This window comes from Coenobita brevimanus, chromosome 74 (assembly GCF_032717465.1).
Source record: "Coenobita brevimanus isolate Jiangsu-jjx chromosome 74, ASM3271746v2, whole genome shotgun sequence".
Classification (NCBI taxonomy): Eukaryota; Metazoa; Arthropoda; class Malacostraca; order Decapoda; family Coenobitidae; genus Coenobita; species Coenobita brevimanus.
Genome location: NC_137027.1, coordinates 33,587,894 through 33,601,067, shown reverse-complemented (window position 1 = coordinate 33,601,067; position 13,174 = coordinate 33,587,894). Strand labels below are relative to the sequence as shown.

The 13,174-nt window shown below is 41.9% G+C and overlaps 1 protein-coding gene across 1 annotated transcript in view; it reads right to left on the bottom strand.

Annotated features, from left to right (window-relative positions):
- Positions 1-13,174, bottom strand: part of LOC145407820 (centrosomal protein of 290 kDa-like) — a 119,270-nt gene that overhangs the window by 45,629 nt on the left and 60,467 nt on the right. Inside the window, exons 12-16 of the mRNA XM_080278677.1 lie at positions 11,021-11,105; positions 7,138-7,140; positions 6,017-6,197; positions 5,287-5,632; positions 1,267-1,374 (exon numbers count right to left, since the gene is read on the bottom strand). Coding sequence (XP_080134803.1) covers positions 1,267-1,374; positions 5,287-5,632; positions 6,017-6,197; positions 7,138-7,140; positions 11,021-11,105 — 723 coding nt within the window. The remainder of the gene's footprint in view (positions 1-1,266; positions 1,375-5,286; positions 5,633-6,016; positions 6,198-7,137; positions 7,141-11,020; positions 11,106-13,174) is intronic.

Sequence of the window (13,174 nt, the reverse complement as noted above, 5' to 3'; positions counted from 1 at the left end):
ACCTTTGGTGAGTTACATTGAAACAGAGGAGTGATGCATGTCACTGGCTAATTGTGAAAAGCAACAAGGATAGACGGAACAGTGGAAAGCGGAGTTACAACAGCTGACTCATGCAAGCTGTGAGGACATAGAATATACAGCAGAGTTATATTAGCAGGTTCTGGCAAACTATGAGGATACTGAGTGGAGAGGAGTTATTATCTACTCATTTTGGCAAGTTATAACAATAAAGATACGACTCACGAGTTGTATTTCTTGATCTTAGTAAACCACTAAAGCAAATACTGGACAATGGTGTGAGAGAGAGAGAGAGAGAGAGAGAGAGAGATGGGTGGGACACAGGGGCACAGAAATTGAGGGAGGGAGGATCTGGTGTACCAACCCTTACAGAGTATTCACGACTTCTGTGCCAGTGATAGCTGTGAAGGGTATTGAAGCAAGGGGTGCTGATCATTATTTTAGTGGGTGTTCACAAACTACCACAGACAAATGATGGAACCATCTTTCTAAATCTACCTTCCCCTCGCATGCAATTTCCAATCATTTGAAAAATGTGTACCAGTCATTATGAAACTGAATTTCAGATGTCTTTGTATGACTTCCTTGGAACAGGACAATTAACATAGTAATCATCATCATCAGCATCATCATCTCATCCTGTGTTGCCCCATGAGGGGTGTAGAAGTGTGAGGCTAGGCAAGTTGGTCCTGACATTTAAGATGAAAGCGAGCAGCCTCACTTATCCGAGTGGCATTATGTAAGCAATAAACCCCAACCACCCCTTGGATATAAACCGACACAGGCTTAACCCAGATGGAGTGCCTTAATTACCGACTAAACCACCAGGTGCCATAATTTGGTTATGTGGTTATCACACAGCATAGTACTGTATATGGTTTCCTGGTGTACAGGATACCATTTGGCATGTCACTCAGTGTAGAGCCACTTGCAGACAAAAGGAAGAGTAAAGAATGAAGGAAAGAAAGACAGAAGAGGAAGGATGGAAAGAAGGAAGAGAGGAAGGGGCAGTCACCCGAGAGCAGCACTACATCGAGTGAGTAGATGGTAAGCATCCCCACCTACCACTTATATATTAAATATAGGACAAATTATATATAAATATAAGACAAATTATATAAGCTTTCTGCTGTTATATCAATAGAAGTCATTAACTGCTTCAATAAGATTAAGTTTAAAATTACATTCTTGCTACCACCAGACAACTGTATTTGCCATATAAAATGATTTGAGCTTTTCAGCACTCACCAGAGTATTAAGATCAGCTGTCTGTGCCCGCAAATCCTCAAACTGTTTGGTGTAGATCTGGGTAGCTCTCTCCCTCTCACTGATCTTATGTTCTCTTTTATCACACTCCTGAAACATCAGTTAAACAAACCTCCTTAAGTCAGCTACTTCATACATGTTTTTTTTTTTTTTTTTTTTTTTTTAAATAACAGAACGGAGGAAGGAAAAACAAATGGAGAAAAAAAAATAATCCATACACCAGATTACTGGTGTCCTCTGTTCATAAAATATCTGTAAGAATTAGACTTGAACAGTTGTAGGTTGAAATTTGGAGGAAAACAACTCTGGGGAAGCGAGTTCCAGAGAGATGCAGTTCGGGGAATGAAAGAATTCTGATAGGCAGAAGTTCTGCAATGTGGTTGAGTGACATTCCAGTCATGAGCGTTACCAGATGCCCGTGTAGCACGAGGGAAGGCATGGAGAGGTGGCACCATGGACGCAACTTCGTCTGAGCATTTGCCAAAAAAATATCTGTAAAATAATGCAAGGGAGGCAACATTCCTTCTTACTTGCAGGGGAGGTAGTTTATATGTAATGGCAGGGTTGTTAATGATTCTAACAGCTTTATTCTGAATTTTGTCTAGTTGTCTTAATGCAACCTCTCCACAACCATTCCACAAGGGTGAGCAATATTCAAGCTGAGAGCGCACATGACTCTTATAAATTATAGCTAACTGCTCATCGGCGAAGAAGTTACGGACTCTGTACAATAATCCAAGTTTCCTTGAGGCGGTTTTAGCAAGTGATCTGACATGAGAGGTCCAGCTGAGGGCACTGTTAAGTGAGACACCAAGAATTTCAATACTTTTGGAGATGGGAATATTAGTAGCACTGAAGGTAATGTACGAATCTGGCAATATCTGTCTATTAGTAAACTGTATATATTTAGTTTTACTAGCATTAAAAGAGACAAGGTTGTTTTGTCCCCATTCACTGATTGTAGATAGATCTTGATTTATGGAGATGGCTGTATTGAGTTGAGAGGTAGAGATATTAGACTTTGTAAATGGATGTCTGAGTGTGAATGAACTATGTAGTGTTGAGTCATCTGCATATGAGTGAATGGGATTGTGAGTGACAGATAAGAGATCATTAATATGAACCAGAAATAGGGTTGGCGCCAGAACTGATCCCTGTGGCACGCCAGGAAACCACAGTTGCCACACAATCCATGAAAACAAACTGAAAGAAGTACCTGTACAGTAAATTTCTAACATGATATAACCTGCTAAAAGTGTGCTTGCTGCACAGGAGACAGAGTGGTACAGCTAAGGCTGTAGGGAATACAGTAAACCCTCGATATGACGAACCCTTTTATAACGAACTTCGGATATTTTATTTTTTTTAATGCGAGGATGAATGAACCAAAGGCCGCTAGCTCGCAATTACTGTTCCCTCCAAGAGAAAAACAAAATACAAGACGGCCAAATTCAAGATCCGATCATTTCGAGATGCCTGGACACACTGTGTTTGAAAGACTGGAGATCATAGCAAGCAGGAAATACAGACAGAGGGAGACAGTTCCAGAGTTGACCTGTTGCACAAATGAAGGACTGGGAGTAATGGTTAACTCTTGCATTAGAGAGTTGGACAGAAAAGGGATGAGAGTTTGCTGCTAGACGGGTACTATGTGCCCGTCGTAGTGGTGGAGGAATGCATGCAGACAGTTCAGAGGAACAGTGACCATTGAAGTAGCGATAGAAAAGAGATAAAGATGCAACAGTGCGGTGAAGAGACAGAGGTTGAAGGGAGTCAGTAAGAGGAGGAGAGTTAATGAGACAAAAAGCCTTTGACTCCACCCTATTGAGAAGAGCTGTATGTGGGGAGCCTCCCCACACGTGAGAGTTATACTCTAAACAGGGACGGATAAAACCCGTGTATAGAGTCAACAATTGTGCAGGGGTAAAGAAGGAACGGAGTCAACATAGCACACCCAATCTCTTGGAGGCAGATTTTACAAGAGATGTAATGTGATCTTTCCAAGATAAGTCCCGAGTAAATGAAACCCCAAGCATGTTCAAAGATGATGCAGGATTAAGCTGAATATTATTAAACATTAGTGGGTATACCTGTGGAAGATTATGTATGATTATATAATGACCCACCATTTCCAGAGCGAACCTCTGCCAGATATAGCAACCTTTGTTCAGTATATGCGACGGAAGTTTGCGACCTACAATTCCCAGAGCACTTCCTGGCACTCCCTGGCATGGCACTGTAACAGTACTGTACTACAGTACATTATTGGCTTTGTATTTATATGTACAACTTCATACAGGATGGTATTTACTGTACATGTACTGTATAACTTCATAAACCTTTGAATTCTCCATGTGAAACTTCATAGAGTAAGTTGTGGTTGCACTCATAGGACCTAACAACTCCTCGGATATAACAACCTTGGGTCAATAATCCTCAGTTAATAATGGCCATTGGATATTGCTAACTTTTGGATATAGCGACCCACCCCTCCCCCCAATTAGTTCATTATATCGAAGGTTTACTGTATATTCAATTTTGCTACTACAAAGAAGGTACAGAATCTAATATAAGTCTGGGTCACAGCGGCTGGAAGAAATTTACAAATGCTCTACATTTACACATTTTTAAATGCCATGGTCATGCATGTATGTGTGAACTATTTTTCACCTGCTGATGACAATCAACAGTGATATTGGGTATCAAGAAGCACCAGCACCTTGGCTGTTCCCCAGGTTTGTAGCCTGGGGATGTTTAGTTATTTTTAAAGACTGTATGCCCTTAGTCACCAACCCGTAACCCCTGTTTCGCTAATTCTTATCAACCTGATCACCTTCCGTGGGTCATTTTCTCAAACTTTTTATTTTAATATTAAGTTGATCTTTTGTCATCAAATCAAGTGTTCCTGTGCTCGAACTCTTTATCACCTTCGTGGTTTTGCAATTTATGCCTCTTAGGTGGGTGTGAGGGCAGCAATAAGTTGCCAGCACTGTGGGAGGTAGATGGGCGTGAATCTGTCTTTGCTGGACTACAAACGAGATCTTAACAAATATGCAGTATTCGGCAACTGCGGTATGGAAGGGTTTGGCAACAGCTTAGATGGTGTGAAGGGAGACTCAACGTTCCCATGGAAACCACTGACACTTCCTCGAACTTGAAATTATGGTGTCGAGACCCATCGCCTAATATGAGGTGATCAGCGTGGCCAGGGGTGGTCTGCATATCGCCTCCCACGAGACGATGCACGTGGTGGAGATTAAACAGAGCTGTGGTTTTGGATTTGGAGTTTTTCTTCTAGGTCAGCTGCCATCCAAGGATGAGTTCATTCTACTGCAGGCAACAGATTGCAAGCTGTGCAGAAGAGACATAATAGTGCGGCTGTCTCACCCAGAACTATGTAAATGCTGCTGAGCTCCCAGGCTAAGAATGGTGTGCAAGGCCAGCTACTGGGTTTCTGATTACACCATTTCCATGGTAGTGTCTCCCAGAGACAATGGTAACCATTTATCTCCTATCTTCACTTTCAACACACTAGGTAGAAAGCTACTTGCAACACAAGTGCTAGGCAGTGGGGCTGCCTTATCTCTACACCTGCTCAAAGGGAATGGGTGTCTGTACTTCATGCCTACCTCTTTTAGTCATCTTTTATGGCTCATAAGAAATATATGGGTCATACTATTCTGCTTTCTTAGGCAGAAATACAAACTGAAGATGCACCAACCTCTCCTCACTCCCCTGCAAAACACTGACTGGGTACTGAAGACACGAGCACCACCATCATTCCTCCTCCTCCTCCATTACACACATATACATTTATAAATTTGAGATTTCTCTTTCTTTTTTTCTTTTTTCACCTGAGTCATTCCTAATATTTACGTTAAATATAGAAACACATAATTTAGGCTAAGAAATACACAGCAATGAGGCCTTTGGTTCCTTCTTCCTAGCATACAGAAAAAAAAAGTAACATGAAGCACATGATCTAACTACATCTGCCCTCACCTTGACCAAATATTGAACCTGTGACTTCAGTTTTGCTATGACCTCCTCAGCAGATGGTGGCAGCTGACCCAAAGCCATTATCAGGTCATCCAAGGCAGCTGTGGGTGACGTCATCTTCCTTTTGACAGCTGCTTGGTCACTCTGGGTGGGGGGAGGAGGGCGAGAGGTTGGGGAAGAGTCAGGGGAGTCGCCAGTCTCTTCTTCTTCCTCTTCCTCCTCCTCTTCTGTCTCCTGAATTTTTTCCTCCTTCTCCTCTCCATTTGTCTCAGTTTTCTTCCTTTTCCTCTTCTTGGTGATCAAACTGTTATGGAGGACTCTTTCCAGTGATGCTTTCTCTCCTTCCAAGCTATAAATAGAAATACTGATCAGAATGTACGGCACAGAGCTTAGTTTGCCACGGCTAAACAGTATCATGCTATTCCTATTCCCTACTAATACATTGTGTGAGTAATGTCCAAAGCACACATATATAGAAAATATTAACAACCATTCACTCACTTGCCATTCAAGCCTTTAAAATTCTAAGATCCACCCCAGATGAATATATTTTCCACTTAAAAAATGTGTTTCAGATTACTATGTTCCTCTAACACAGTTTGTGGGGTAAAGTCCATTCTACTGACTGTGAAGCTGAACACAAGGGCACAGTATAGTCCTGGGCACGTACAGTACTTCTTCACACATAGACAAACACCCAGTATTCACTATCAGGACAAAATGCACATCTTACCGGAAGCATTTTTCCTTGAGTGCCTCGAGGTCTGATTGTTGCTGCCGCAGTTGTTGTTGCTGCTGCTGCTGTTGCTGCTTGTGTGTGTCAGGGCTGGCTGCCCCTTTAACCAGCTGACTCACAGCCAAGCTCAGCTGACCAATCTGATCCTCAAGGTTTTGGGTTTGAAGGTGGGAGGAGTCTGTGTTGCCATGAAAGAAGGAATGAAAAATACATTGTGTACCACCTCTAAAATTTTATTATCATCACTCTGAAACATCTGATGGTGGCAAGGATGAATTCAGAAACCATCACAATAAAAGGCTAAATTTCAAACCTGCTTTTCTATACACTTTATATACCTATATATGCAGTGGTATAATTTTAGAGGGTGGCCTGGGGTTGCTGCAGCCACCCCTGAAATTTCATTGGTCACCCCTGTGAGCACATCAGATGTGACAGGTAGTTGGTCAAGAGGTGGGACAAATGCTGGTCATTTAACACTACTTTCTGCTTCCTGTTCGTTAGCCAGTTCCTAATCCATTGTTACTTGTTCACAGATACAGTGGTCGCCGCTTAATAAGTGACTCTGTAGACCTCCAGATTTTATTGTTCTTGCGACTGACACTTTTGCCAATGATTTGACGATTTTATTGTTATGGTGCGCATCTTCCGTTGAGGGAGATCCCACCTGTCACACGATAGTTCAACGATTTCATCACACATTACTTTATTGTACACACTTTGTTTGGAGTTGGGTTTGTTTGGTTTATGTTATAACTGTGTCTTTACAGTTTTCATAATTTAATTTATAGTTGTTGTGGTCAGCAAGGTACATTTAGTTAAATGTTGTATTCTAAAATGTAAAAATAACAACCTGGCCTTTAATACAGACATTAAAATGGATTCTAACATGAGTTTTGAAATTCATCTATGATTCATCTGTGCACAGGTTGAAGCAACTGTGATGCATTAAGCATCTGTATTTGCATATTTTGATCACCTGCTATTCATTAAGGTTCGCTATGCCATGGCCACATCACACTACAGTAGCTCTGTGTCCAGTTCTGGCCACCCCAGTCAAAATGTCCTGGATATGCCACTGTATATATGGTAGCAGGAAATCTGTATGATAAGTTGACCCCCTACTCTGAAAGAAAATATCTTTCCATACAACACATACATTATGTGGCTCCTGTTTAGAGGAAACGGCTTGACCATTTTGAGGCAAATGAGCAAGCAATCAAAAAGTTACTTTATATGAGCTTAATAGTGCAAATTTATGTACTCATGTGAAGAACTAAATACAGTAAAAAAACTTGTATTATACTGAGTCTGCATTGACAACAGAGTGCTGTGGAGTCTACTATGGTGCCCTTGTTAACTGGGCGCTGAAATGCAGCAATCATCTGGGCACTAAATCTTCACACGCTTCCCTGTGCCTCTGTGGCAATGCACTGCCAACCACAGGGGCGCATCAGCTCAATCGGTAGAGACGTGGCCTGCCGTTCTAATGGACCCTGGTTCAAATCCCTGCTGGGGCAGGGAACAGTTTAAGGATTTGAATTTCATTAAATCAAGCTTTACTGATCTACCAGAAGACCCGCCGACATGTCGTAAAAATACCCCCGCTAATACCAATACACTAGTCCTGTATGAGACAGCCCTAGCATGTATTCAATATGGACGGTGGGTGTTAGCGCCGAAGTGGTGACATGAAGAGGTGTATTGTATGTAGGAGGACTACTGGGCCTTGATAGCAGGCTGTGAAGCCTATGCCCAGAGTCGGACAAAAAAAAAAAAAAAAAAAAAAAAAAAAAAATCACTGCACAAAATGGTCCTGAAGGGGCAGTTGCTTGCCTGTGACTGATGGGTCTGCTTGACCTGACACCAGAGGTACCCAATAACAACAACTAGGTAATAAAACTTGTAATATTATACTGTAATAGAGTAAGCACTGGTCACCTTATTAACCCTTTCATACACAGTGACACGTTTGATGTCATTAGGGTCGTTCCGCGTAAATGCACAGTGATGCCTATAGCGTCATTAAACCATAAAAAATTCACCAAAAAAAAGTTTTCGGTTGATTTGCGTAATTTTTTGAGGCATCATAGCTTCTTTTTTTTTTTTTTTTTTTTTTTTTTTTTTTTGTGTGTGTGTGTGTGTGTGTGTGTGTGTGTCTGACTCTGGGCATAGGCTTCACAGCCTGCTTATTTGGGTAATTTTTTGAGGCATCATAGGTTTTTTTTTTTTTTTTTTTTTTTTTTTACTCTGGGCATAGGCTTCACAGCCTGCTATCAAGGCCCAGCAGTCCTCCTACATAGCTTGCCCGGCTCACATCAAAAGTAATGAGCTGGCAACAGCAGGTCCTGATACTCCCGACAGTGCATACAGGTTTTTCAGTACCAAATGAGCTGTCAGTGGGGAAGGTAGTGCACGGTCCCTTGTCCCTTTAAATCTCCTCTATTACCCCTGTCCCGGCCGCGTGACATATTTCACTATACCAATAGTGCTTATGTATAGTTTTGGGGCACTATTGTGATTAGATTTGGTGTTTGCAATAGGAAAATGGGTGTTTGTGAAGCGTTTGTGGCTGTTATCAGCCGTTGGACCAACAAAAATTGTGCTACTGTTTCTTGCCCTGGCCCCAGAACTACACTGCCTCTACCCTGCACCAATTGTGAGTATTCAACAATAAAAATAGTGACAGTGAATCACGTGAATATAGTGTGCAATATCTAGACAAGGATTGTGGAAAGTGTTAAGAATATATGGAGTAGATGGGAAGTTGTTGAATGCTGTGAAGAGTATGTACGATGGTGCGAAGGCTGCAGTGCGTGTGGATGGTGAACTAAGTGAATTTTTCTCTTTGAAAGTTGGTTTGAAACAGGGATGTGTCATGTCTCCATGGTTGTTCAATCTGTACATGGATGGGGTAATAAAAGAGGTACAAGGTAGGGTAGTGGATGTTGGAGTGGCCCTGGTGAGAGAGGATAGTGTTTGGAAACTCCCTGTACTGTTGTTTGCAGATGATACTGTGTTGTTGAGTGAAGACGAAGGGGAGCTGCAAGGCTTGGTGGATGAGTTTGAGAGAGTGTGTAAGAAACGGAACCTAAAGGTGAATGTAGGGAAGAGTAAAGTGATGGTCTTTGAAAGAGGTGAAGTTATTGAATGTACAGCGAGGTTAGATGGTGAGGAATTGGAAAATGTGAGTACGTTTAAGTATTTGGGTAGTGTGATGAGTAAGGATGGAGGTTTGGAGGGTGAAGTGCTTGAAAGGGTACAGCAGGGAAGAAAGGTTGCTGGTTCTTTGAAAGCAGTGATAAGAAACAGGGAAGTGAGCATGGAAGTGAAAAAGTTACTACATGACAGTATTGTGATACCAACTCTAACGTACGGAAGTGAAGCTTGGACATTGTTGGAAGGACATAAGTCAAGAGTGAGAGCCATGGAAATGAGTTATTTAAGAGGAGCCTGTGGAGTCACGTGGAGAGACAGGCTGACGAATGAGGATATAAAGGAGCGTTGTGGTGTGGATGTGGATGTGATAGGAAGCGTTATGAGGAACACACTGAGGTGGTTTGGCCATGTGGAGAGGATGGAGGGTGAAAGACTGACGAAGAGAGTGTATGTGAGTGAGGTGGAGGGGGGAAGAGGGAGGGGGAGGCCGAGGATGAGATGGAGGGATGGGGTGGAGAGGTATATGAGAGAGGGGGGGGTGAGTTGGGAGCAGGGCAGTGAAATGGCGGGGGACAGGGCGACTTGGAGGCGATTTGTTTGTGGCCACCTCAAACGGGATTGAGGCGTCTGGCAATAGATAGATAGATATCTAGTGTACAATATCTAGTGTGCAAGGAAATGGTGAAACATGTGCAGCGGCTTAGGGGGAGGCGGGAAACCGCCCTATAGTCACGACACAGCGTGGGTATACTGTAGTTTTCATTTTTCTCCAAAACTATGAGGTGTAGAAGAAATCTGATTATATCATGAGAAAGCCCATGAGATTCTGCATAAGATGATGAAATAGAAACATAACACTGCCTAGAAAAACTTTTTGCTTGAGCTTCCCGAATAAAAACTCTGTTGTGTGTCAGAAAAAGGCATTTTTTTACAAAAAATATTTGTGAATCTTGAGTTTATTTCATATGGGTATATCAATTTTTGATGAAGATTTTAAAAAGTTATAATTCATGCCTGTAATTTTAATATTTCCACAAAACCGCATGACTAGAGGCTGCTCCAAATTACATTCCCACCCTCCCACTGGCCTGGGGAACAAACTGGCTGTTCTCACTTACACACTTAGCTCTCTTCCTCAAATACAAATTCTGTTTGGAAAGTATGCACATTCTGACTGTGCTAGGGCAGAAGGGGGACTCTTCTGCCCTACCAACATCTTGTAGGCCTGCCAGAAGTATCGTAGCCAGATAAAATACAATATGGAATTGAACAGAATTTGTTCTAAAATCCTGAAATGGAGGTATGTAGACAAACAAAGAAATGTGCACCATATGATGGTACAGTACTGGGTACAAAAATATGTCTACAAAAAAGCTAAAAACTTATAATGCCACTGCAAAACTGGCACAAAATAAATGAGATACTTATCCCAAAACCAGACAATCATACCTTGGAGAAATACCGGTACTAACACAAACTATGAGTTGTGTACAAAAGTACAGCTATGTACCACAGACAAGTCTGATGACACGACGGACCGAGAAAGACCCTCAGGTCAAGGAGGGGTGGGGGGGAACAAGCTTAAAGTAGTCTTTTTCAAGGGGAGAACAAATAATTTACAACTTCGGGGGAATGTCATCATGCCTTGATAAGCACTAACAAAACATGCAGTAATGCACCCACTCTTCAGCTCCCTGAATCTGGGATGATTCCTCCCACCACCACTTGTTATGTCTGTGCGCTGTTATAATTGACTCATTGACTCAAAGCCACTTCCTCGGGCTTCTGCTAATGAAGGAGGTGATGAGTGAGAAAATGTCAACTTTTGCAACCATAACTGACCTGATCCAAAGGGCCTGCCAAGTTCAAGTGTTGTAAGTTGAAGGGAACCCTTGGTATTCGACAGTTCCCTTGTCAACTCATATATCTGCAACCAGGAAACAACTGGTAACTATTGCATCATTATGTTGGCTGCACAACATAAAACACCATATCACCACAATTATTGTGTATAATAGATGGTCTCTCAAACGCAGTGCGTCAAGGCATCTCGAAATGAACGGATCTTGAATTTGCCTCTGTAATCCTGATTTTGTTTTTCTTGCAGGGAACAATCTGCAGGCTCCTGGCCTATGGTACCTTCTTCCTTGTATTTAAAAAAAAAAAAAAAAAAAAAAAAAAAAAAAAAGCTAAGATGCTTTTAGTGGTCATGACAGTTGAATGGCCCCTTCCTGTATGCAATCAATATGCATGATAGGCAGTTATAGTACTACTGAACTAAATGCTGAAAGCATGCAAACTTGGTCCTGTACAGAACATTAAATAATAAAGCCAAGTACAATCAAGGTCCATTCATTTTAAGATGCTAGGAATTCATACACAATGGGAAAGGCAAATTGAGAGATAGTTCCACAGCTGCTCTGCTGTGTACTTGAAAGACTGAGAGAACTTAAGACCATGTCTCATCAGAAGCTTCATGAAACATGCTATGTATATGTACTATGTGTCTTTGAATTAAGTCTGTCTATCTATTGCCACATGCCTTAATCCTGTATGGGGTGGCCACAAACAAATCGCCCCCATGTCGCCCTGTTCCCTGCCATTTCAGTGCCCTGCTTCCAGTTCACACCCCTCTCTCTCATATACCTCTCCATTTCATCCGTCCATCTCATTCTTGGGCTCCCCTTCCCGCTCTCCTCCTCCACCTCACTGATACACTTTCCTTGTCAGTCTCTCGTTCTCCATTCTCGGCACATAGCTGAACCACCTCAATGTGTTTCTCCTAATGCTTCCTATCACATCCACATCCACACCACAACACTCCTTCACTTCCTCATTTGTCAGTCTGTCTCTCCAAGTGACTCCACATGCTTCTCTCAAATAACACATTTCCACTGCTGTCACTCTTGACTTGTGTCCCTCCAACAGGGTCCAAGCTTCACTTCCATATGTTAGAGTTGGTATCACAATACTGTCATGCAGTAACTTTTTCACTTTCATGTTCACTTCCCTGTTTCTTATCACTGCTTTCAAAGAAACAGCAACCCTTCTTCCTTGTTGCACCCTTTCAAGCTCTTCACCCTCTAAAATTCCATTCTTACTCATCACACTACCCAAGTACAGTACTTAAATGCATTCACATTTTCTAGTTCCTCCTCATCCAACCTCACTGTACATTCACTGACTTACTTTCTCTTGAAGAAATTAAAGCTGAGTTTAATCAGAGAGGTAACTCACACCAGAAGCAATGTTATGTACATCAGGTAATGCAGCTTTTGGTGTGAGTTATCTCATTGAATAAGTGCAGCTACAATACAAAGACGCAGCACAAACATGGCTACCATAAATGGGGAGGGATGCAAGCACAGAGGACCAGAGATAGGCACCAAAGTAGCAGAAAAGAGAGAGAGAGAGAGATTGCAGTGAGGAGAGACAAGTTAATGGGCCTCAATGTATGCATTTCAAAGTGTTGTATGTAATGAGCCCATGAAGCTGATAGTGAAGGGCAAAAAAGGAGGCGGGGAGGGGATAAGTCTTTCCAAGACAGACTACAAGAAAATGACACAGTAGATACTGAGATGTAATGAAATGTCTGAGTTTGTGTAGCTGATGATACAGGGAGAATCATGTGGAAAACTGGGTTGAGCTGATGGACAGAGGAACTGAATTTTTCAAGCATTATAAAAAGGTTACTTTGCCTTGATCTGAAATACTGTAAGGGACAATTAGAAATCAGGTAGTTAAAGACTCAAAGCATGATTGTTGTGTTGACTATTGTGATGGATACAGTGACACACAGGTGAAAAGCACAGGTTGGAGTCTTCACCACATAACTAGATATAGCTACATATATGGCTCGGAAGGTCTACGAAGAATAAGATAAAGAGAGTCAGTGAAAAGTAAGAACTCTGATAAAAGCCATTACTGAAAGTTTTTAAAGATCAATGACTGTCTACAACAGCAGCTACAGAATGACTGGAGATGAAACCTGAGATG